General features: G+C 42.0%; 1 protein-coding gene across 2 annotated transcripts in view; it reads left to right on the forward strand.

Moving 5' to 3' along the window:
- The window catches only part of STXBP4 (syntaxin binding protein 4), a 275,156-nt gene that overhangs the window by 139,536 nt on the left and 108,241 nt on the right, over positions 1-27,379 (forward strand). For both annotated transcript variants that reach the window (XM_088475045.1, XM_088475035.1), the window contains exon 15: positions 4,443-4,570. In XM_088475045.1, coding sequence (XP_088331171.1) covers positions 4,443-4,570 — 128 coding nt within the window. The remainder of the gene's footprint in view (positions 1-4,442; positions 4,571-27,379) is intronic.

Here is a 27,379-nt window from a genome sequence, read left to right on the forward strand (position 1 = left end):
TGCCTTGCGTAAGACAGACAGTCTGTTAGTACTTTATGATGTCCATAAAAGAGTCTGGCCAGCTTCTAAGCAGTCTATTGCTCGTTGGATTACTTCCACTATCAAGCAGGCCTATATATCCTTGGGCGAGTCAGTACCGGATCCCATTCGCGCACATTCGACTCGGGCTGTGAGTGCATCTTGGGCAGCTCGGCAGGGTGCCTCGATTGAGCAGTTGTGCAGGACGGCCACCTGGTCCACAGTGCACACATTTACCAAATTTCATCAGTTCCACACATTTGTGCCTAAAGATGCAAGTTTTGCTCGCAAGGTTTTGCATACAGCATTGCATGTGCGTAATCCCCCTCCCTCTTAAGGCTTGCTTGGGGAAGTCCCAGCGTCAGGGCTTCCCAGATTGGATGAAAGAGGAAACAAGATTCTGGGTTAGAATCAATTCCTCTTCCATCTGGGAATCACTTAGTTCCCTCCCTGATGTGTGTGATGGATTCTTATGTTCATCTCTTATTCTTCTCCTTTGGCTTTGCTAGTCAGATAACTGGAGAGCTAGAAAAAGGGGAGGGTATATAAGGGAGGGGGAGTTTCAGTCAATTAGTTTTAGTGCCTACTCCTCGGCCCCTCCCTCATATTCCAGCATCAGTGCTTCCCAGCATCAGTGATTCCCAGATGGACTCAGAGGAATTGATTCTACGGTGAGTAATCCAGAATCTTGTTTTTTTTTTGTTCTCTAGGAGAAATATTATATAGATTTTACAATTGCTGTTATCAATTTAAACATACATGGTGTTGATTTCTATTTGTACAAACCATCTGTAGGATGTTGGTTTTTCAGGTTTAGCTTGTTGAGATAAGTTGCCAGAATTGGTATGGCGCTAGATCCATTTATTAGCAATCTCAGAAATGTTTTCTTTTTCATTCATTGTGTTCTAATACTCCGTAAACATTCTTTATAGCATCTCATGTAGGGATTATTGTAAAAAAACAAACAATAAAACACACCCCCAGAATACAGAAATCCCTAGGTTGGTCATGGAAGGGAAAAAGTGCATGTTGCATAGTAAAGCTCCGTACACACGGAGCGATCAGATAACGATATCGCTGTCTCATCGTCCTGCGCCCTCCTGGTGTGCTGGAAGATCGATACCGATCATCCAGCACACCACCAACTTACTAATGACTATAGCGTTGATCACGGGTCCATATAGTAACCTGCTCGATATCGAGCAGGTTGACCTGCATGCACGGCCGATGGACGATATCGTTATCGTCCATACGTGCCCGCGCATCGCAGGTCGTTGGTGGGTTGGAAGGGGCCCAAAACTGCTCGATTTGAGTGATAACGATATGAACGATCTCGTTATCGTTCAAATTGACCAGTTTTGTTGTACCGTGTGTATGCAGCATAACCGTGAGCACTTCTGTGAACACTGGATGGACAACAAATGATTATCCATGGTAAATCAGTGAAGAGGTTGCTTGGGCAATAGAAATCATGGTAAGTACGAAAATGCATGAATCAGTCATAATGTGAGTAAATGTTTGTGAAAAATGGGAAGTTGAATTTGTAGGGGCTAGTGTAGGAGTGTTATATTCCCCCCCCCCTCCCTCTCCAAAAGGACACATTCACAGGGATTTTGTCAACCCGCACCGCACCCTATTACTTGAGCCCCATAGTATGGCAAATACATTGTCGTGATGGCAAAATATAGACTGTACATATATTTTGGTCATGTTTGAAGATTTAAAGCACACAATTTATCCTGACTGTGTGCGTGTTCATAAAAAAAAGTGTCCACTGAAGACTTAAAAAAATATATTTTTACATGGTCACACTACTATGATGTAGATTGTTTTGTTTTTAACAGCCCACGCAAACAGGGCACTGTACTAAGTTGTTTTAACAGTCCAAACACACAGGGCACTGGACAGCTAGATTGAGGACAGACTAAGCGCCGCTGGAACTCCTTCCACTTCTGCTGCTTAAGTCAGAATAGCAGCGCAATGGTCGGGAAGATAGTAACGGTCGGCCGCAGTTGACGTCATAGCGGCTGTTTGCAGGGGACCATGGGTACGCTGATGCGTCAACTGGCCCGGCCATCTACTGTCTTCCGCCTAACCACCTATCAGCCTGGGCTGGTATTGGAAAATAGGGGCAAGAAACAGTGTGGGGTTCCCTCTATTTTCCAATTACCAGTACCAGGCTGAACCAGCTGGGGTGATAATGCCATTGCAGGGGACACACAGCGTTGGGTCCTCTTGCCATCACATTGCCCAGCCTGAAGCTGGTCAACCCAGAGCTGGCATTCCATGGAAAGTGGGGACCCCAAAAAAAAAATAGGGTCGCCTCCTCCTAAGCAGCTGACAGCCCAGGGCTGTTCCCTGCACTCCTGGTAGCGGTGGGTGCGGGGTTAATGTAAATAGTTAATATTGTTCTTTAGAGGTGGTCTACAGGTTCAGACAAGTCTGCCCCGGCATGTCGGCACTTGTGGAGCAACAAGTGCCACATGCCTGGACGTTAAGGGCATGTTGGCAACTGTAGTTCACCTGTAAAGAAAATATTACAATAAAGACAGAACACAGACATCAAATGTTTTATTACTTTGAAAGAGTGGTCATAGTTGGAGGAACTTCAGTCTAATATTGAAATACTGGAATCTATGTATCCATTTAATGATGTAAATCTACTGAAATGGATTATGGTTTCTTAAGTAGATGTAGCTATAGCTAACATGTTTATTATAACTGAACTTCCATGGGAAGGGGAGGGGTCCTTAGAGACCATGTCGATTAGAATAAGTCAACACAATATTTAAAAGAAAAAAAAACTTACAATTTTTTTACAATCTGCATTAAAGTCTGTATTGTCAGTAGCTTCAGCTTTTCCGGTTATGAGAAGGAGCTATGAAAACAATATCTAATAAGAAGTATAGGCATCATACAGAGAGGAATTGAATTCTTATGTGAAGCTTCCCTGGCCACCATCACGTCCTCAGTCAGGTCTATGGCAGTCTTCTTTAGAAATTTATTAGCAGCTTCCCTTCAATAAATACTGATATCTATACATACAAATAAACTCTACAGCCAAATAATGTGATTTGTGTGGACTGGATACAAATTTATATGGTAAGAACTAGACGTTCTGCAAAATGTAATCCGATCTAAAGCTATTGCCTCAGTTGCCTTAGATCAGGAGGCCAAATATCTATTCCTAGTTTTGAATCTATTCATAACAATTCCTTGTCAAGAAACCTTCAGGTGCCTATTACACTATTCAGGATCTGAGGAGAAATAACAAATTTGACAATGTCAAATGGTTTTGTATTGAAACAGCGATTATTGTCCTAGATCTTCAAGATGCTTCTTTTCATATTCCTGTCGCTGGTCAAAATGGAATATTCTTTACATTCTGGATCCTGGCAGAACACTTCCACTTCACTGACCTGCCTTTCAGCCTGGCAAGATCTCCAAGAACCTTCACATACTGTAGGTTCTAGTGATGTTAATAGCTGAATGAAGGAAGTTGCGTGTCAAGTTGTGGCCATATATGGACTACAGGATGTAGTTGGGATGCCGGCCGCTGATATACCGATACCGGAATCCCGACCACCAGCAAAATGCTGAAGCCGCTATCCCGAATGAGATCGGGATACCGAACGCCGGAATCCCGAACATGCGGATGCCGATAAGTAACACAGTTTACCCAGGAGAGAGGGTTAGGTTTAGGCACCCCCGAGATGAGTTTAGGGTTAGGCCTCCCTCGGTAAGGGTTAGAGTTAGGCTACAGGAAGGGGGGTTAGGGTTAGGCACCACCGAGGGGAGGTTAGGGTTAGGCACCCTTATATAAACAAAACCGTAAAGTTTTTTTTTTTTTAAACGGTATAAAACTATTTTTTCCTAAAATATCACCAAAATTGTTTATTTTTTAAAATTATTAAGTTTTGGTAAATTTGTAACCCTAATTCAATGTAATTGTATTAACAAAATTTCTGCAATAGCTATTATTTCCTTAATTTAACTTAAAGAAAAAAAAATCTACAATTTTGGGGACATTTTTGGAAAAATAGTAACCAGTTAAGTGGTTGATAAAGCACACCCTATAGTACATCTTACATCTTTCGCTGAACTGACTTGAACTTTGACCTAGTTTTCACTTTTACTTTCACTTTTTCATATTTTATTTATACGTGTGTAATTCTCAAAGTTAAGAGTTGTGTTTTTTATCTTTGTTATTGCAAAGGTATTTGGATTTTTATGTATACTTCATTATTACATTATACTGTACATTATTTTTATGTATACTTCATTATTGTTCAGATTTGGAATTTTCCGTATACTTCAGTTTTGTTTTTTATATCAACTGTGATTGCTTTTTATGACTGTGTGCCTTTATATCATTTAATGTAAGTAGTGGTGGTGTTTTTATTTCTATTTCTCTATTTTTGTAGTGAACGTATCCCAACATTTTCTTCTCAAATTACAAGACTGGGCAAGAGTAGATCGGGTGTCATGGCAGCTCTCGCATTGGAAGCTAAAGACCTCGCAAGATCTGTCCGTTCCCTGATAGAAGTTGATTGTGAGTTTTATGCTATTATGTTTTTTTAATAATAATAACAACTATCAAATTAAAATTTCTTATTTGTGACAACATATATTTGTATGTTGTCTTCAAGATATATCCCTGGAAATATTTGCCCATCACAAATATATTACTTGTAACATGTTATGTCCATTGCATGGATTAGTCCTTTGTTTTAGTTGATAGAAATGTTTAGTAGTCAGATCAGGGGTAGATACAGTGCTAAAAAGGATAATTTACTGCTAGATATTATTTCTGCGATTTTAGGAGTGATTGCATATTTTCCATTCAAACTTCAGAGTTCCTGTGTTGGAACTGGGCAACCATTGTGAGTGGCATGCACTCTTCTATGGGAGAGTATGGGAAACACACCTATATACTGTAAGAATATGATTTCATACTTACATCTACACCATTCCGGTTTGTTCCGAAAATTTGGTGTTACCCTTTTTATCCTCCCCCCTACCTTAATTTTCATTTCCTTATTTGAGATATTGCTCAAACTTTTTTTTTAGCCTCTGGTTTATCAAATATAAATAATTATTTTCGGCTTTACTGCTCATACACACACATGGTCCATGCTCTGTGTGACCACATTACACTTTTCATGTTGAATTTAGTTTAAAGCACAATACATAAAGTAGTATGTACAATGAGTTAAAAAAAAATAATGTATCTACCCTGTTTACAATTCTGTGTCCACCATTATTAATGTGTACCAGCAGGGAAGCTTTTTCATACTACGAGCTGTCCCACTTTCTTGACATAATGAATTTTACTGCACAGGAGGAACCATTGACAATGACTGACAGAAAAGTTTTAAAGTGGTGAATCATATGGTGAAAAAAATACAATCATTATTGTATCATTATGCAATGAAGCATGCTTTCAGTCACATCACAATAAGCAAGTAATGTGTTCTAGCGTTTTTCTATATAAAATTGTTATTTACATATTCCCAAAATTCCGAGGATGCTAATCACATCAGTGCCTGAACCACAGTGGGGCGAATTTTATCAGGGGCCAATTCTTCTAGCTATAATCTACCTATAATGTTTTTTTGGATTGTGTGCATACAGAAAACAGAGAGAACAAACAAGTACCCCTAATTTATTTAAATTACACCAATAAAAGTAACAAAATATCATTATTCATAATATATGTCCACAAAAAGCCAATTACTTACAAGGCTGGTAAAATTCAATGCACACACTGTCCCAAATGGCATATAGTAACAGAGGCTAAATGTAAAGGAACTTGTGCCAATGTAATGACTTTTGAATTTGATTTGTAAGGTAAGCACCCCCTAGGGTTATCTATTACATTGAGCTGTTCATTTGTAGGCACAGTACAAGCATATGGGGTTCACAGTGCTGTACACGAGGGGGACTGCAGATAGAAAAGGAAGCATTGGGACTTGGGAAAAGTAGATGGTTGTCACATATTGCAGATTACACAATATTGCTCTTCAGAGGATTTTGCCTGAAACAGTCACTGAATCAGAGATAACATGTTAATTTTAGTTGCAATGAGAAGCAAGTGCATGGCATCTACTAACTTGTGAGGTCAGGTAAGCTTTTTTGAAATGGAACATTTAGTGGAATAAATAAAACAGATACATCTAGCCCCCTTGTGTGTTAAATAGCCCTTTTAGTCGTGCCATGCCGTGGCGTGACTCGGTAATGCTTTTTGTGTGTCTTTTTCCCTTCAAATGCATCTTATTCACACAGCGATGCATACAGGACACACAAGCTGTTTCTGCTGATTAAAATAATATGTGGCATGCCTATATTCTATGTGCAACTGCGGGTGTGTCTGCATGCGAAACGTTACGTTACAGTATCACTGACAGTGTAATGTAGCATTTTGCAAGCAGATGCACTCACAGTCGCATATGGTCAACATGAATGTTGATATGGTCAACATCGAAATTATGACCATGTTGACATTCTGAATGTTAATATTATGACTGTCAACATATCATACCCAACCAATTCCTCTAGTCTCCAATCCTTCAAGCGTTCCCTGAAAACTCACCTCTTCAGGCAAGCTTATCAGATTGCAGAACCGCCCACATAACCTTCATAGCTTCCATATCTATTACATCCCCTTTCACAGTCCACACAGAGGATCACACATAGTCTTTCCTTCACATCCTCCTGACATTTGGCCAATATTCCTGTGTGACTGGATCATGCTGCCCACCAAGAAACTCTGCATTCTGGCTGGACCAAAATGCAATATATAGCACCTGTCCTTGTGTATCAATGCCTATTTCCCTATAGATTGTAAGCTTGCGAGCAGGGTCTTCCTTCCTATATATCTGTCTGTTCTTACCCAGTTTTGTTCTATTGATGTTTCCAATTGTAAAAAGCAACGGAATATGCTGCACTATATAAGTAACTGTTAATAAATAAATAAATTATGTACAACTGCACTAGCACCTAGTGAAAAGCTGGTAGTGTAAGGTTCCCACCATAGCTGAATAATTTTTCTGGTACTCCTCCGTTCCTCTTACACACCCGCCCAAAACTAGGGGGAGAGGTGGGAGTACACGTCACGGGAATGCTGCAGTAAATTTACTAAGCAGCAGGTTTGCCAGGGTTTTGAAACCGCTGGACATCTGTCAGTGTGAAGCTCTAAGGGGTCTATGTTGTAAGCCTTGGAGAGATATAAAGTAGCTGTATCGTATTACTTTGTATGCTAATTCTGAGACTCGGTCACACACAGATATAAAAGTGTTGCATTAAAAATTAATAAACACAGTGCCTGATTCAGAGCCGGACGCTATTTGCGCTCGCTCGTTCAGAAAAAGGGGCCGGCTATTTAAATTGAGTGCTCGCTCTTTGCGGTTTGTTGACGCCTCTATGTCTGAGCGAGCGAACGAAACATGCGCTCGCTATTTTGTAAAGACGCCCCCTGGCCGCTCGCATCCTACGTCATCTCCGCTATTTATTTGATTAATCGAGAACAACGAAAGACGTCTGAACTGCTCGCAGTACTTGTGGTTGGATTTTCCTACCGCAATCATGCGAACAGTTCAGGCTAAGAAACAACCAAGTGACGTGGTCGATGACGCTGCTTTGTTAATTATGCACACCCTTAAAACGCCCGTTTTGACCGTTTGGCACGCCTGCGTTCGGATCACCACTCCCCGTTTTCAAGCACCTTCCCCTGTTACCACCCACAAACACCTCATCCTGTCACTCAAATTAGCAGGCACTCGCTATTTTGCGAGCGCTCGATTTCCGACCGCAATGACTGGTGGGCGCATGCGCATTACGACGCATGCGCAGATGTGCGAACAACGCTCGGAGTGAACGAGCGGCCGCTTACGAGCGGCTCTGAATCAGGCCCACAGTCTCATGGTGTGCCCTAGTTCATAGCATTGCAACTTATGCTTTGTACACACTGGCATATATATCGACCGTGTCAGGTGATACAGGTGATATGACATTAAGGATTTGGCTACTTAAGATTCTGCCCGCAATTAGAATGACCAGAGTACCATCATCTAGCTGCACAGAGGGAATGACCACATGGATGCCACTCAAAACATCCTCGAGTGACACTTGTGCCAAGGGTTGTTTACCACTGATCAAGCACCATATAGTGTGTGGCTTATCATAACTTAAAATGCTATTCATACCTGCTAGGAAGATATCCTGAAGTTAGCCAAATTCTACCTTCTAGTCTATTGCACTCAACTCCCATTTTCCCTTATCTTGGATTCCACAGAATTATTTTTCCCAGGTAGCAAGTATTTATCTCCCTTCATCAAGTGGCTGCTATCAAATATTTTCAGATCAGGGTCTCTCCATCCACCACCACTTCCATCCTTCCAATCTTCCCACCACAATATGCATCCAAATATAATGTATCAATTCTCACTGAGTAACGGGATAAAAATATTCAGACCTTAGTAATGTGATAAAAGCTGGAGCAGGCCTTCATTCAGCAGTAGTTAATTAGAATAGTACAATATATAAATATAATGTAACCTTTCAGAGACACTGCAGTACTTCTCATTGGGTGACCCCAATCATTCCAGACATCCTGATGTCATCTGGATCCAAGATCATCTCGGCAATGTCATCAGTGTCCAGTGATTGTGATGTCCTCTAATGAGTTCTACTGAAACAGTTGGTTGTGGACAAACAATATTAAAATCTATTAGTTCAAGGCAGTTATGTCACGGTTCGGGGTTACAGATTTCAGACAGGACCTTTAGGTTGGACTGATGAGGTGAATTCAAACCTGGGAGGCTTGGTAGTACTTCGGTATATGGAGCTGAAATGGACAGAATCTGAAGTGCTTGAACGTTCTTGGCAAATTTGGCATTATGAGACGGAAACTCATGCCTGAAATCTGAACCAAGATGCAGAACTGGAATATCAGCCGTGAGGGCCTGGAACCGATAGTACGGAACTCAGCCCTGGTACCTGGTGACAGGGACTAAAGACTTGAACCAACTACTGGGATTTCAGTCAAACACTGCTGTAGAGACTTAGAGCTGCATAGTACCAAACCTGGAATCAAGAAACTCAGAACCAGTGTCACGAATGGGGAACTCTGCATTAGCAACCATACAGGCTGAATTAGACCCTCGAAGCTCAGGAACAATCCCAGTAAAGACACTCAGAACAGGAGAAATCAGTCATGCTAATGGCCTATGGAGATTAGCCAGAGAGTAAAAGTCCAGATAAGCGCTAGATGCCGGAGACAAGAACAGCAATTGATAGAAGCCAGCGGGTGGTGAGAGGTGTGCAGAAGCCCTCTGTGTAGAGCACAGGTAAGGCTGGCAGAAAACTTATGCCTACTGAGACTGAGCACAGGTGAAGCTGGCATATAAACCGATGCCTGTGGAGACTGAGCACAGGTGAAGCTGGCAGATGTACTGATGCTTCCAGAGACTGTGCACAGGTGGCCAACTTCAGTTAAATAGTGGTAGTGCTGCAGAAAGTTCAGGCTAGCAACTGGAGTGCTAGTCACAGAGAGGCGACAAAGGTGCTGAACTCAGGTAGATAACAGAAGGGGATGTAGTCACCATCCCGGCGGTCGGGATGCTGGCGCTCAGAATACTGGTGCCGGAATCCCTACAGCAGTCTGAATCCCAACAGCTGGCATCCCAATGGGAAGTATTAGGGTTAGTGGTTAGAGTTAGGCACTAGGGGGAGACTTTTAGGATTAGGCGGTGGGGGGGTGGAGATTTACGGGTAGGCTGCGTGGGGGAGGTTTAGGATTAGGCTGTGGGAAAGGTGTATTAGAGAGAGGGTTAGGGTTAGGCTACTTACCTTCAGGTTTTGGGATTCTGACTGTCGGGATGCCGCTGTTGGTATTCTGAAGCGCCGGCATCCCGAACACCGGGATACTGTACCCAACCCAACAGGAGCACTGGCACTGGCTAGAATGCAGGCAGATCACCGGAGGTCAGAGAGTACATCCACTGAGAAGTGAGTTGTTCTGACACTGGGTGAGTTTCAGGTGTAGGTCTAAATAGGGCACCCTTGGCTGTCATTGGATGCAGAGATCATGTGAGTGCATCATTCAGAATCTGACTGGATAAATCAGTCACCTAAATGCAATGGCCAAGTAGTACAGGAAATTAAAACATACAGGATAGGAGGAACACTGCAGAAGGCCAGGACAAGTGCAAACCTGCACAGAATGTGAGCACGGAGGGGCATATGAGGCCAAGACCCCGATGTGTGACAATTTGTATACAGTGCACTTGTAAAGTGACATGAGCAGGGAGATGGCACTCTTCCAGCGATGATTCAAATGGATCTACTATGTGGGCTTCATTTAGCATACGTCACAATTTTGCTGTCCTCTACAAATGCAAACTTCATTGTATCAATGAAGTTCATTGATACAGTGTGTGTGTGTGTGTGTGTGTAAAATCTAAAATTTTTATTCCTCACATAGTATCCAGTCTCAACGTTTCGGTCCAATCCGGACCATCCTCAGGAGATACAGTAATACAACATCCACCGCAGTATACTGTCAATCCTTCCGGATCCTAAATTATGAAGGATTGACTGTTTACTGCTGTGGATGTTGTATTACTGCATCTCCTGAGGATAGTCCGGATTGGACCGAAACGTTGAGACTGGATACTATGTGAGGAATAAAAATTTGATATTTCTTATATGTGCAAAACTGGTGAGTGCCCCAGTGGATGTCATGGGTGACACCCCAGGAAATTTGAAGAATCTGGTGATGTGTGTGTGTGTATATATGTGTATATATGTGTATATATATATATATATATATATATATATATATATATATATATATATGGGGGGACAAGGACCAGCGCCTGATATTGCAGTATTTAGTGAAATCGTAAATATTCATATACTGATTATATATGCGCGTACCATATATATACTTGTATATTTAGCATATCACAACACTCTTTAGATCCCAGTCATAACACTCCACATCTGACAGTCATCTGTTTTAGGGTTTTACTTCCCCGCAGTACACAGGAATTCACCGACCGGATTATTGTGTCCTCAGTCTCTTGGAGTGGCGTCAGAGCAACGGTGTTGTGCTGTGCTGGAGTTCACACTGGCTTCCTTAATAAAGGATGCAGCAAACGGCGTACCTGTTGGGCGGACCACAGGCCATCGAAATCTATTTGGAGCCTGCTGGTTGGATTGGTGCCACCGCGGATTGCCCTGTTGTGAGCTCCCCACAGGGGTCCTGGTCCTTCCTCTCCAATGTGTGCAGCATCAGATCTCACTTTTAGCAATCTGCTAGACCACTTCCAGGTTTTGCTCCAGTCACGTGACATGACTCTGGGTGTTTTTCAGATGTGGAGGTTTGTGAGTAACCGCAGGTAGTTTAGGATGTCCTGTATTGTCAACAGGGCAATCCGTGGTGGCACCAATCCAACCAGCAGGCTGCAAATAGAGGTCGATGCCCTGTGCTCCGCCCAACAGGTACGCCGTTTGCTGCACTCGCCATTCCCAGATTTGGGGTGCAAACCTGCACTCGCCATTCCCAGGACTGGGGTGCAAGTGACTTGTGACCACATTGCTTAAATAAAGAAAAACAGAAAACTCAGCACTCACCATTGTTAAATCACTCACAATAATACATAAATAATGGGGTTTGGTTCATGTATTGATCAATGCATTTAAGCCTGCAGCCCACATCACGGGACCTCATTTCTCTGCAGGTCCTACACTATCTGTCACACTTATGGAAATCTGGTAGCTGCTATCACATAGTTTAAACTGAAAACATGTTAACTGGTTTAAAGCTCACCTGCCAACTAACTTAGGGCTTTTAAAGGCAAGGCAGTCACCAAACATAGCTTCTATCATACTACTAAAAAGGCAGCTGACACAGGTTAATATAAATGAGCTTGCACAGGGGTGCATGTGAAAGCTGTGATCACAAAAAGGTTAATTAAAAATTTCTTATGGAAACCTGGTAACTGCTATCACAGGCCTGGGAATGATGAGTGCAGGTTTGCACGCCAAATCTGGGAGTGGCGAGTGCAGTGGATTTCTGACTGTTTATTTGGTTAATTTTTAATTAACCTTTTTGTGATCACAGCTTTCTCATGCACCCCTGTGCAAGCTCATTATATTAACCTGTGTCAGCTGCCTTTTTGGTAGTATGATAGAAGCTATGCTTGTTGACTGCCTTGCCTTTAAAAGCCATAAGTTAGTTGGCAGGTGAGCTTTAAACCAGTTAAAAAAATTTCAGTTCAATCTCTGATAGCAGCTACCATGTTTCCATAAGTATGACAGATAGTGTAGGACCTGCAGAGAAATGGGGTCCTGTTATGTGGGCTGCAGGCTTAAATGCATTGATCAATCCATGAACCAAAACACCATTATTTCCCATTATGTATGTGTTATGGTGAGTGATTTAACAATTGTGAGTGCTGAGTTTTCTGGCCTTTTTATATATATATATATATATATATATATATATATATATATATATATATATAGACGTTAATACACTCACTGGTCATCTCAAGATTGGATTACTGTAACCTTCTCCTATCTGGCCTCCCCAAATCCCATCTCGCTCCTCTCCAGTCTATCCTTAATGCTGCTGCACGGCTTATCTTCCTCTCCAAACGCTCTACATCTGCCTCCCCTCTCCTACAAGCCCTCCACTGGCTCCCCTTCCCCTTCAGAGCCCAATTCAAGGTTCTCACACTCACTTACAAAGCCCTCACACACTCCTCTCCCATTTACATCTCTGACCTCATCTCCCTTCACTTTCCTGTCCGCCCTCTTCGTTCAACAAATGCACACCTCCTCTCCTGCCAGCTGATTACTTCCTCCCACTCCCGCCTCCAAGACTTTGCCCGTGCCGCTTCCCACCTCTGGAACTCTCTCCCTCTCCCCATCAGACTCTCCACCTCTCTACAATCCTTCAAACGGGCTCTCAAGACCTACTACTTCATCAACGCTTTCCGGCTCTCATCCTAACTTGCTACTACATGCTCCCTCCTCCCTGTCTTCCCCAACTGTATCACACCCATCTGTCTGCCCCTCCCCTTGAGAATGTAAGCTCTTGCAAGCAGGGCCCTCTACCCTCTTGTGCTTCTCCTTACTATATGTTCATCTACCTCTTACTCACCACTAGGACACCTAACACTTGGTGCCTATGCTTTGCTGCTTATGTGGGTGTTATGGCCACCTATGTATCAATGTATATTATCCATGTCCTTGTCCTTCATTGTATTGTATTTTACTGTAAGTCACTTTTTGGATATGTACCTTGTAAGGCGCTGCGGAACACTTGTGGCGCCATATAAATAAACGATAATAATAATAATAATATATAATGTGTGTGTGTGTGTATATATGTATATATATATATATATATATACATATATATAATGTGTGTAAATATATATACATATATAACTCTTATGGGGACTAAACATGAGTAGTCATTAAGAGCATTTTCCTTATGTTGCAGCCAATCAGAGTTGAGCTGCCTTGAATGGCTAATTGTGGACCAACCCATTCTAATTCAATCGCATTGTGCTTCTTATATAGGAAAGTCATACATTGTCCAATTAAGTTTTTTTTTTTTTTTTATCCTTGGGCTAATTCAGGAAAGAATATCCATAAGGATCAGTTCACATAGGACATATAACCAAGTAGATATACAAAGATGCTATCTTTCAAATAGATGTAGGTCACGGAAAAACAGTTGTAAAGCTTATAAACATAAAAGGGCAAATGCAGAATTGAAGGTGTGCTAGTTTGCTTAGTGAATTCATACTGGGCATGTTCAGAAAATTAGCACACGCAAATTCAAGAATGCAGTTAGAAGTATTATGATTGCATCTACAGATGTGTCCTCATATTGCTGCTAGAGCAGATAGTCTTCTTTGTGTCTTTTTCACCTGAAAATGCGTCCTATGCAGATATACAAGTGTCACATATCAAATTAATCAGTGCAGTATCATAGTGCATCCAGGGGTGTAGCGAGGGTGGTTCCAGTGGAGCATGAGCTCTGGGCGCCAAAATGGAGAGAGGGCGCCATCCAGGGACCCGAATCTCATGGGACACTGCACAGTATGACGGCCGCCTGTTAGTTTTATCTCGTTTGTTTGCTCTATATCCTAAATAAGTTACGGATCTGAGATCCGTTTCTACATTTCATGCTCCCAGAAGCTGCCCAGATTGTCTCCCCTCCGGCCCGCCCTCCTCTGTGATCATCTTCTGTCACCTCCCCTTTCCTGTCAGATTGATTACATTCACTTCTCACCTCTTTAATTCCCTCCCCTCTCTACCATGGAATTGGCTCTTTGTCCCTGTCCACTCCTTTCTTATTGGCTTCTGTCACCACCCCTCTCCTCTACTTTTCTTATTGGCAGGTAAAACTGTCACTTTAGTAAGTATACCCTCAATTGTATATACAGTAAGTGTATATACATGCCTGTCAATAGGCATATCTTTTGCACCTAGTATAGGGCAAGAGAACACTGACCCTGGGTGTCACGACCAGCCGGCCAATTCTCCAGATACCTCAATCTGAGAATTGCCACCAATGATTTATGGTTACCTCAGCTCATGCGGTTAGTCTAACACGGTACTGCCACCACCAACGAAGTTCACGGGAGTCGTTAGGTTCTCCCCTCAAATATCAATTTGCACACTCACTTACATATAGGTACGTAGCTTTGACCTCACAGGCCCGTGAATTTGACAAGAACACGGAGATAATACTGGATTAAGAATGTTTAATCCCAAAAATATTTCCAAGGTTATTGATTACAGAAAAAGTTAGTAGAAATATGGACAATACAAATATATCACAAATAAGTTTCAGAAAATAAAAGGAATTAAAATGATAGAAAACCCAGAGTCTTTACACTTATAGGGGAATTCAATATGGAGCGAAAACTCAGTTTTTGCGTTAATATCGCACCTATGACGTCATTATCGCAGGTTTTAGTTTTACACTGTATTCAATTTCAAAGACTTTTCGCAGGTTCGAAAAGTCTTTGAAAACAAACGGGGATAACTTTTCACCACTGAATAGGTGGCGGAAAAAAGTGCAGAATTGGGGTTTAGGGGTGCAGGCTTAAAAAAAATAGCCTGCACCCCTGGGAATGACATTTTAAAAATTACTGTGTCAAAAAAAGAAAAAAATAGGGACACCCCAAAAAATTAATTTAAAAATTGGGGTGAAAAAAAAAATTGGGAAAAAAGTGTTTAAAAATAGGGACATAGGTTCAGGGCTATTCTGCAAGTATGCGGCAGGTGTATTCTAGAATAGGCTATTAGCGGCAGGTGCATAATTTTTAAAAACTTACTTTCGGGACATAAAAATATGCTAGTACCCATTTTCATGTACCACAAATTTGATGGGACCACTTAAAAAATGAAAAAAATAACCTAAGTGCTCATCTGCAACACTTCTTCAATGTCGGGAAAAAAACACCTGCTGCGGATATTTAAATCCCCGACTTTCATTTGCAGGCTAAAACGGGGGTACCCATAGTGATCCCCCATGTTTTTACAACTTTAGGGGGGGGTCCTACAATTTTTTCAAGGAAAATTTCGTAGTTTATCGCAAATCCCACTTCGCCAGGTCCCGTTTTCGTAGATTTGATATTGAATACGGGCATAAAGCGGGCGCGCGCCCGATACTTTATCCCTGAAAAATCGCTGATGTGAAGCAAAAAGTCCAGCACGGACTTTTCGCTCCCATATTGAATACCCCTCTTAGACTCGGTTGTGAAGGAGATACAGGAGCACTGGGTCCAGGCCAGTCGTCAGGACTCTCCTTAGGCACAAGAACACTTATCATTGACGGAGAAGCACAGTTATACCATCACAGCTGCATTAGCCCCCACTCTTGGGGTTTTTAACTGTTTCTTTGCTGCACACTGGACATTAAAATATCGGACACACCTTTTCACATCATTGTCTATAGGAGGTAGGGTCTTGAAACAGGGTGGATGGGGATTTGGAAACTAGTCACATACCATACATCTCTGCCCTCACCCATCCTAAAATTATTTATACCCCGTGACTTGGCTTGACTGAGTCTGACCATCTGAAAATAAAGGATCCATCTCCTCCCCAAACTTTATGGCCTGTAGAGATCAGAGATGGTTATCTCAAATTCTGGTTTAGGAAGACAGAATTGTTCCTTCTTCCTAAGTCTGTATTAGCACAGGTCAAATAGACACACAAACCAAATCACATTTGAATTCAATATTATATATATAAACACTTGCACAGAATCAATTCTGGCGATTATTCCTGAGATTAAACGCCACACTGAGGATTATTAGTAATCGGGTGCATATATTGCCCATGCAGAGGCGTACGCTTCTCGTGATGTGCAATTTCTGTATGTGTGTGGAAGTGCACAGGGGCAGCACTGTGCCACAATGGTTAGCCTGTTGCCTCATAGCACTGAGGTTTTGAATTTGATTCCCACCAATACCTATCTGTGTGGGAATTGTATGTTCTCCTTAATTTTGTGTGGGTTTCCTCCTGGTCGCCGGTTTCTTCCCAGAACCCAAAAACATACAGGTAGGTTAATTGGCTTCTGACAAAAAATTAACCCTATTGTGTAGGTGGTAGAAAATATATATTGTAAGTGCCACTGATGTGAATGCCTACATATTTTCTGTAAAGTACTGCAGAATATGTGTGCGCTATATAAATGATTAGTAAGAAATACTTTGTTTTACCATTCACTTTTCTTTTGATGTTCATCCTACTGTACTTCTTAATGTGCCTACACACTAGGTAGTGTAGGCAGTGATTTCCCTAGAACTCTCCCTGGCACTCCAGGACACGATCTGGTGCATAAATTGTACAATCTGCCCAACGGTATATCATGCACAATCTAACTATTTGCAAATCTTTAGATCGTGCGCAATATATGGGCTGGACTATATGACAAAGGTGCATGCACAGATCAGTGATCCTTTAGAGGACAGTACTAAATTTGTAGACCGGGACAATTGTTTTTTTTGTTTTCCGAAGACCGCGGATGCCTACTTGAAAAGAAGAGAATGTGATCCACGCGAGGAATAGGTGAGTATAGAAATTTTTTTTTACAGGCATACTAGGTGAGTGTGCATGTATGTTTTAATGCAATTTTACTATCACGGTGTGTGTGTACTGTGTTTATTTTACACTATCAACCCGGCACCTCCGCCCAGGGGTGCTGGGGATAACCCCGGGCTATCAGCCCAGGTCTGGGATGCCCTGGAGACGGGGACCCCTTTATTAGGGGGTCCCCACCTCCTCAGGGATCCCCTGCCTTGGCTGAATAGCGGTCAGGGGTATTGCTTTGGTCGGGGGACCCGTTGAAAGGGTTTCCCTGGCTTTGGCATTACTCCTCCCTGCTAGAAAGAGTCTGGTGCTGGTCATGGAAAATACAGGAGACCCGTACTCTTTTTGTTCCATGTATTTCCAAAAACAGGACCAGCTCTGCTGAGCACAGTGCTGGTTGAGCTAAATACAGGTGACCCCTATGTCTTTTGTCCCCTGTATTTTGACAACCAGGACTGGCTCTGAAAAGCCTGGGGCTAGTTGTGCTTTGGGGGGGGGGGGGGCCACGTAGTGTTTTTATTTTTACACTTTTTATTAAAAGACCTGTGGATGCATCTGTGTCAAGTAATAACGATGGCATCGTATGGATTGCGACAACATATTGTTGAGGCTTAAACACTGAACGATATGCCGCGAATCGTGTACGAGATTGTCAGATCTTACCCGCTGTAGGTAAGATCTGAGGATGTGACGCATGATCCGTCGGCATCATTAGTGGACACTCACAATTTGCACATATTATGCACGATTTGTCGTTCTGATGCGTCAGAATCGCCCAAATCGTGCATAATATCGTCTCGTGTGTACGCACCTTAACTCTAACTTTATAAACTTGTTTTATAAGTGTTTATTTTTCTATCTTCTGCTTTATAATGTTATAGGCGAGTTCCAAATAAATGGTGCCTGTTCTGACACACACAAAATCTTAATGTTATTGTAAAATGTTGTAGTTGTATCTACCACAACTTCTTAAGAAGTTAAAAAAATGAGTTGCCATTGCAGTTTGTACAGATTAGTGTTCTCATTCCCTTGTACTGGAGTGACTTCTTATGAACAAGCAGGGTTTGCAGAAACTAATTACCATGGCTGTGAAACCTTCTATACTTAACTCATTAAAAGCATTCGATTTATTTGAAGAGCACATTGATTGCACACTGTATTATTCCTCTGTTGGTGGGCAAGCTCCTGCAAGGCACTTAGAAGGGAAGTTTTTGAGCAGTGTAAATGCAGCATAAAAAAAAGTATCTTAACAAGGGTTTTTTATAGAAATTACTAATTTTGATGACATTGATGGTTATTATTTTTTCCCTTGTATGTATTGAGATGTTCATTTCTTCAAGAATGGTCTATTCGGGGGTGATAAAGGACACTGATGGAAAGCTTTCTCACCTCTCACGATACCACTAATTAGGATGAAAGCGGGTTAAGAAAGTATACTTACTATTTCTTCCATACTAGCTGACTAATTGGGTTTTAACACCATAAAATAGAGCTCTGGACAGTTATTATAGTTCAAGTGTTAGTCCATAATGTCCTTTAAAAATAAAAGAAACGCGACAATATTTGTTCCAGGTTGTCATCTAGTAATTAACATTGCTCCAGAGAAAGTAATACATTTTAAGCATCTATTTCATATTTACTCTTCTGTACATTATGTTCTGCAATTAAGCAAGTTCTCGTTACACCTCATACTGATGTAACCACTGACTGACCTCTTTCCCACCTCGATAAGTTGTCCCTAGTGTCTTAATCACCCCTACACCTCAGAGCGAATCCAAGCTCCACCCAGACTTTTGAAAATTCAGCACAAAACAAGAAGTTAGATAAATGAAATATAATCTTTTCAGAGCGCAGTTGTACATAATAAGAACTAGGTCGCCAGTGGATGTAGACTCTCTAACGCTCCCTGGGGACATAAGATCGCATTATTTGTTGAATTACTGCTCAGAGTGTTGCTCAGTTGGCTGATTAGAGTTCACAGATTGCAGACTTGTACTGAAAATCCTCTACAGCAGCAATTTTTGTTTTTAGGCAGAAACAACTTAATTCAAATGGGTTACTGACTTAATTAGCCGGGAACATCTCGTGCATGTCATGAACTTTTCTTTGCTCCTTTTATCTGAATCTGTTTTGTTGTGCCTTTTTACCACTTCAGCAAAAAAGAAAAAAAAGAAACTTTATTTTTTTTTTTTATTATTATTTTAGGTTTTGTTAGTGTTTTTGTTACATGTTGAGATATACAGGTTACATACAAATACATCTAGCCTCCTTGCGCGTTAAACAGCACTTCCAGTCGCGCCGTGCTGTGGCGTGACTTGGTAGATGCAGTCGCACACAGAAAATAGGTATGCCGCATATCATTTTAATCAGCAGAAGCTACTCGTGCGTTCTATTCACAATGCTGTGTGAATAAGAAGCATTAAAAGGTAAAAAAGATGCACAAAAAGACGTCACATGGCACTCAGGCGGTATGTGTAGCGCGACTTGTAGCGCAGGGAGGATAGATATATGTGGACAGATCTGTAGTTGTAAGAATTAACTTATATGCCACAGGATCCTTGACCCGGACATTTATATCTAATGCCCCTTTTAAGATGGGTACACATTAGACAATATTTCGGCCGATCCGACGCATCGGTCCGATATATTGTCAATATCGCCTAATGTGTACGCTTTAGGCCATACCCGCTCCCGTTTAGTCAGTCACATTGTCAGGTCGGTTCTACATGCAGGTCAATCTGACAATGTGACTGACGACCCCATGCAGCGGTATACAGCAGAGGCCGACATGTCGGGCACCGGATCATCTAATGTGCACTGACTGCCCATTATGTCGGCATGTCGATTGTCGCATCGCTGGGTACATGTATCGTCTAATGTGTACTCAGCTTTAGACTAGCAGCAAAATCCCGGGTTATTGCAGGGTTAAACCAGGTTGCTGCTAGGTGTAAAAGGGGCAATAATTTATAGCACAGTATTTAAAAGACAAGCTTGTTTGGCATGTAACATGTGCCACCACTGTTATCTTACCAGCACCATTGCACAAACCACTGCTTCATAGCTCCCTCTGAGTGGCTCAGGTCAGTAAATAAAATATCATGTCAGCCAGGCAGCAGGAGTACTGAAAACAGCTTACCCAATCACATTACAGCTAGATTTGGCTTACCATTGTGTTCTTACATAACTTAAAAAGTCGCAGTTTGATATATCTGACTAGTGAGCTCATAAAAACCATAGACATCCCACAGTAACAAAAATAACACAAATGTAATCTGAAAACATTAATGTGATTGGCAAAGCTGAGAGGCAGACAGCTTGAAATTCGAAAACGCAGTTTGCGCAGTGACGCAGGTGAGTTTCAGGGGTAGGGCCTGTATAATTGTCATGTGGATACAAAAGTTTACGCTATGTAATTACAGATACTGATTCCAGTGGTAGAAAGGCTAAATAGTCAGATACAAATACACTGCAATTTACTTATAATTAAGTCACCTGGTCACAAGGTTTTCTGGCTTTATCAAGTCCACAGCAACAGAAGGTGAGACTTCATTCAAATATCTCAGCAATTGTAGGGTGGTCCCAAACAGGAGTTGCACACTGATGTCTCAGACAGCAGATTAGGTACAATCCAAAGTTCGGTAACAAGTTAAGGTATCCTAATGTGTTAGGCAAAGACAGGGGCAGGGCAGGTACACTCCAAGGTCTGGTAATTGGTTTCTAAGTATTAGTGGGTAAAGACAGAGGCAGGTCAGATTAAATCTTAGGTTAGTAACAAGCTTTTAATTATTAATGGACAAAGTCAAAGGCAGGTCATGTTCAAACCTAGATCTGATAATAGATAGTAAGGAGTGAAATGTCTTTGAGAAGGCTAATCACCTAACAATTATTGTTATGTGAGGCACCCTTAAGTAACTTCACACAGCCTGCCTTCTTGTGCCAGTCTGAGCTCACTCCACTACACAGGCGCCCGAACTAAAGGCTTCAACGTTCCAACAGCCAGAAACAATGACTTTGCACAAATGCTTGAATTCCAGACATCAAAACGACAGTGCAGAAGCCGGGTACAGCAGCCTACTTGCAGAGAGCTGACCACTGATGTTGCCTATAATTAACAAGTACTGGTTGGTTTAAAATGTCCTGATAGTGACAATCATAAATATCATTCTATAATTTGCAGAAATGTATAGAAACTGGGAAACTAAACCACAAATATTTGTGGATACAAAAATAATGCAAATTTGAACAGTGGAAATGTTTCATACTTTGACAGATAAATTGCATTTTACTTTTATTGTACAGTTGAGTGAAATATATTGTTCTCTGTTATGAGCCATTTCAGGCTGAGAGTCTGATTGGACTGTATGTCGGTGTGATCCCCACAGGCGTGTGCATGGTGTGCGCGCACGCACCTCACAGGCGGGCCCAATATCTACTGATCATAACTAAGCACCAGGATTGTCTGACATTGATCTCGACAGTTACCTGTGGGTGGGGCTGCGCAGCAGTGAAGTTCGCGGGCATTCAAATCCAGTGCCCACACGTCATAGGCTGGCACCCAGGAAGAGCAGTAGCAGATTAAGCATGACAGAGCAGCTCAGAGATCTCAGAGCAGGGAAAAAGATCAAGGAGCAATGCAGGGAAACCCTGCCTAGGATGAAAAGGCAACATGGAAATCAGGAGAGTGCTCTGTGTCTGGGGGGAGGTGTTACGCACTCCCCTTACCAAAATCCTGTGCATGCTTATGGCGATCACTGCTCTTTTGATTTGGGCATTTAAAGGGGAGTATAGGGAAGCAGCCTTAGGCTTGTCCATACACCCATGATCGTGACATGGTCTCATGCAGAGCCGGCCCTAGGCATAGGCATTCTAAGCAAATGCCTGGGGCGACTGGAATGCCTTGGGGCATTCCAGGGCTCTGATGTTGCCCCTCCACGATGCTGCCCCTCCCCCCCCCCTTCACAACGCTGCCCTCCCGTTCAGTGATCACAATTACGCGCAATTGCTCACTTTTACGGAATGGGTGGTGGGTCCGCGGGGATGCACTCTATCGCGGTCAGTCCCCTGGCTCCTGCTTGTCTGTCTTGGATGTAACAGCGCCCGGCACTACAGGGACAGACAAGGCTTCCCCAGCATCCGGCGGGAGGGCAGGTTCGGCACACAGCATGAGGACGGCTCTGGCACCAGAGGACAGGTCTGGCCCCTAGGCAAGAGGACTTCCCCGGCACCCGGCGGGAGGGCAGGTCCGGCCCCCGTCGGGAGGATGGCACCCGGCTGAAGGGTAGGTCTGGCAGCACCCAGCAGGAAGACTTCCCCGGCACCCGGTGGGAGCGCAGATCCGGCTGGCAAGGGTGTGGAATGGTCCAGCTGCTACTACTACTTTAAGCTGCCCTTCTTTCTACCCTCATGCCCTATCTACCCCCAGCACTGCATGCCCCTTACCACCTCTTTGCCCCCCCAGTACTGCCCAGATGCTATCTACCCTTGCCCCCTCCCTACCCCAGTACTGTCTGCCCCTAACCACCTCCTTGTCCCCCAGTACTGCACCAGCTGCCATCTACCCCTACACTGACTGCTCCCATCCTCCTCCTTGCCCCAGCTACTATCTAAAAGATAGCGAGAGCAATGCTTGACAACCAGCGGTAATCTTTGATTACCACTGTTTGTTATATCCAGAAAATATGGCATAAGGTATAACCCCTTTAGTGAGCGCTAAAGAGGTTATCCTTCGTTGATAAATGGGGTCCTTAGATTGGTGGTGGGATTATCTGCTAGGGGGCACCAGTCAAAATTTTGCCTAGGGCACCAAATTGGCTAGGGCCAGCTCTGGTCTCATGCTTTTGAAATGTTTACGTGTATATTTATGAGTGTTATGTGTACATTATGTTAGACTTAGTGGCCCATGTAGGAAGTAGGAAGGGCTTAGGAAAAAGAAGAAACACTGATCTACTTTATATTTAGAATTAAGAAACCTAAATACTGTCTAATGTATGTCAAATGTAAAATTAATATTTTTGCCCTGAAATGTGAAATGTTCCCACGCATCACACTGGGAAAACAATCAACTGGTTGCTGAGAGTAATATTGCAAGCTGATGTAACATGTAAAATATATATATATATTGTTAATTCATTTATTCATGTTGATTTTTCTTACACATGGTAAGGTAAAGTTTTGCATGAAAAAATTACTTGGATATCTTTGAACACAAGGGTTCATTAAACACCAGTGTGTACCTAGCATCACTAACATAAATTATCTGATGTGGAGAGTGATTGGGGTAGATGAGCTCTACAGCTAATAAGATGTAAGTAAGTGATCAGTGCACAGACCCCAATGATTAGGACTCCCTGGAACTGATTCTGGTTGTATATCTGTTAGGTAGATAGAGCAGTTACTTGTAAACCTTGAGACTGGTGTGAAAGTGTTATGGTGTGCTGATAGGGAGACTGAACAACAGAAGTGAGAGAAAACTACCATTTTGAATAAATTGTGTGTGGGGGGGTGAATGTGTTCTCTAACAATTTGGTCCTTTGTTTCACACAATAACTCACAATTTCTGACAGTACTCATTTTTGCTGTAGCCGAAGGGAGTGAGGAGGGGAGATCACATTCTCCTTATGCTGGGTACACATTTGTCCACTTCGCGGGAAATATGAATTCTGACCTACGGCTCAAATATGGGGGACACCTACACGTTTTGCTCCCTGTATGTTTTGAACCAGGGCCAGCTCAAAGAGCCTGGGGCTAGTTATGCATCTGGGATGGGGGGAACCCCACACCATTGTCTTTTGTTTTTATTGGAAACCTAAAATCCTGTCCCGTTCCAATTATCAGGTTATTGATTCTCAACCTCCCCCATATCACCATTATAATTAATTAAATTCCTCAATAATAAATCCCCTTTCCTGTACAGTGAATGTCTTTTTCCAGCAGACTGACACAGGGCCTGATTCATTGCGGATCGCAGCTGTGATTATGCACGCACACCCTCTGCAAAAATATGCCAATGTTTGCAATTACAATGCCGTCGCAGCCCAACATAAAGACGCCCACTTCCCTAACTCATATCCGTAATACCTTGCAAGTCTGTGAAAACATCGGTACCATTAAGTAACATCGGAACCTCATGCACAATTACACAAGGTCAGACCTTACTCAGAAATTGCTAACCTTCCGGTACGCAGTGAGTATACAAGCTGCGTATGTCATCGCAGTGGCTAAATTATGCACGCCCCGTAACGGCGTTCAAACGCACTGACACGCCCGCATTTTGCTGCCCACTGTCAACATCCCTAAACTCTCACTTCCTGTCAATCACTCTGCGATGGGTCTGCATGGTCTGCGCAATCGCAGTGATGCCTTCACGCACTGCGATGCATGCTCAGTACGCAACAATCATCCATCTGCGTGCGTAATCGCAATTGCGATCCGCAATGTATCAGGCTCACAGATTGGAGGTCTGCTGAAAAATTGGACAAGTGAGCAGTGAGGATTGGATGTAGAATCTGCGAGCAGGTCTGCAGTAGGATTGTATAAACAGTCTGATCTGCGGTGGATTAGATAAGTGTGTACCCAGCATTCGTCTCTTCCTCCATGTATAGGCCAACCCGCATTATGTACATCTACAGTAATTGAAGAGGTAATGCTATGAAGAGGTAATTGCTATGAGAACAGTGCAATGTGATTGGCCAGAGTGCTTCCTGAGAGTCTTGTTTTTTGGAGTATCTCAGCAATTTTAGCACAAAAGACGTGCTATATCGTATAAATGCGAACACTGATGTTTGGTATCCGAATAATCGGAATTTGATGCATAAATGATGGAGCATTTAGGTGCAAAAAAAGGTGTCCATATAATTATAGTTATATGCATGCAAATGCTTGGGATTTTTTTTTATTAACATTTTACTTGGGTCTCTATATATAATATGAGGAATAAAGCAACATTTGTTACAAAATTGTACTAAAATAAATCCCATTCTGTTAGGGCTATATTTACCCAATATATGAATGTATATACACTTGAACCTTCCTTGACCAATGCTGTATTGAATAGTGAAAATCCCATCAAAATCCGTCCAGTGGTTCAAGATATTAACCCGAACGAACAGACCAACCCCTAAACCGGAGACTTTATTATATATATATATATATATATATATATGTATATATATATATATGTATAGAGAGAGAGTGAGTCACACACAGTGCCTGCAACAATAGGGATTTTTATAAGGTTTGCTGAATTTTTTGGACATCCTGCAAGGGATATGTAACTGCCTATTCATTTATTGTTCATTGATAGTAAAATGGCACTTTTGTTTCAATTACCAGGCAAATATTTATTCTTTTCATGTGTTTGAGGATTCAGTGTTGCATTAAATGTCTACTGCAAGACTGAGACTTTTGTACTTTCGTTACTTAACATTAACTGCATCAAATTGTTTAGTTCTCTATAAATGTGTGCACTTACATAGTTATTATTTTTGACAACCATGGATAGTAATGAGTCATTTAGTTCTATAAATGCTTGAAGGTTGATTACGGAGCATGGAAGCCAGATGACGCGTTCTGCTTACTCTGGCCCTCACCTCTCAATGTCAGTCTCCGTTGTTTCCATGGAGATTCATATCAACGTTCTACACAGCACAATAGTGTACTATACTTTATAATGCTGTTTATCTCTCTGCAGACACACAAACTTTAAAGAGGTCAATGAAGTGTAACTTGCCAAATACATTTTCACAAGCTATTCAAATTATTTTAGACCCAATCCACCTCATATTTCATTCATTTTGCATCTCTTCACTTTAAATGTTCCTTTAATCATGTTTTTAGTTTCAGCATAAATATACAATTGAGATTAATAATATAGCTAAAAAAAACCTGAAGTGTTTATATATATATATATATATATATATATATATATATACGTTAAATTGTCCCCTGGAGCTTTGTGGTTTTATTTATCTTTTAATTAATTAGTTACCATTGTTTTGCATTACAATATTATAATATTCTGTTTTAAAAGCATTACTGTTTTACATGTTGTAAAATACAAATATATAACAGGAAAGGGTTAGATTGATGCAACCTGCGCCCCACAAACCGCAGCTTAGTCCACTCTTAGGGGCACCACACCTCCAAATCATAGTACAACAAACAAGTAGAGTGATCCAAAAAGCGCGATCCTTTAGTATTGTGTAAATGGATATCCGTCCAGGCAAACGTATTAGCTTGAAGTCAAGCTAATACTTTTGCCTGGACGGATATCCATTTACACAATACTAAAGGATCGCGCTTTCTGGATCACTCTATTTGTTTGTTGTATGTTGTAAAATACAGTCTGCTTTGGGGGACCCTTACTCCACATCACAGAAGTCATTGAAACATGTAAAACTCTAATTCCCTGCAAAATTAAATAAAATGTGCTGTGAATCACCCAAATGAAAGCAGAGGACAATAAGCTTGGGACCCACCTACAAAAGCACTGCCCATCACCATGCTATGTAAGGCTGAACTGGTTACTCTATAACAGGAAGACCAGCAACATAGATTTCCATTGTCCTCCTGGGAACCCAGGTGCAACCTGGTCAACACAAGATAGATTTCCCCTGTGGAAAATCAGCCCTGTGTGGAATAGCACTGAATAGCTGTTCCTGGTAATGCCAGGTTAATAATGTAAAGTCAACATAAGACAAGTATTGTTATGATGATACTACAAGTCTGAGCCAGCCATGACAGCCATTGATTGCCTGGACATGCTGGCACTTGTGGATCTCCATATTAAAGACCAATTGCGACCACAATTTCACATCAATATATATGAAAGGCCGCTTAGTACAGAGTGGAATACTATACAGCTGTTGTAATTAATTAGATAAATCCACCATGCCCTTTCATTTAGTAGATTGTTGTGCTACTCTAATACATCAAAAACACAGGCGGTTTCTCTGTAATACCTCCCCTGTTGACCCTATCCCCTCCGCCTCCTCCGCTACCTCTCTACTGTTGCCATCTTCCCCAGCTCTTTAATCTCTCCCTCACCTCAGGCACTGTCCCCTCTGCATTCAATCATGCACTTGTCTCCTCCATTCTTAAAAAACCCACTCTTGATTATAACACTCTGTCCACCTACCACCCCATCTCTCTCCTCCCATTTGCCTCCAATCTCCTTGAGTAGATTGTCTACAACTGCCTTACCCGTTTTCTTTCCTCCCACGCCCTGCGTGACCCT

This window comes from Taudactylus pleione, unplaced genomic scaffold (assembly GCF_031769625.1).
Source record: "Taudactylus pleione unplaced genomic scaffold, aTauple2 ptg000016l, whole genome shotgun sequence".
NCBI classification, from domain to species: domain Eukaryota; kingdom Metazoa; phylum Chordata; class Amphibia; order Anura; family Myobatrachidae; genus Taudactylus; species Taudactylus pleione.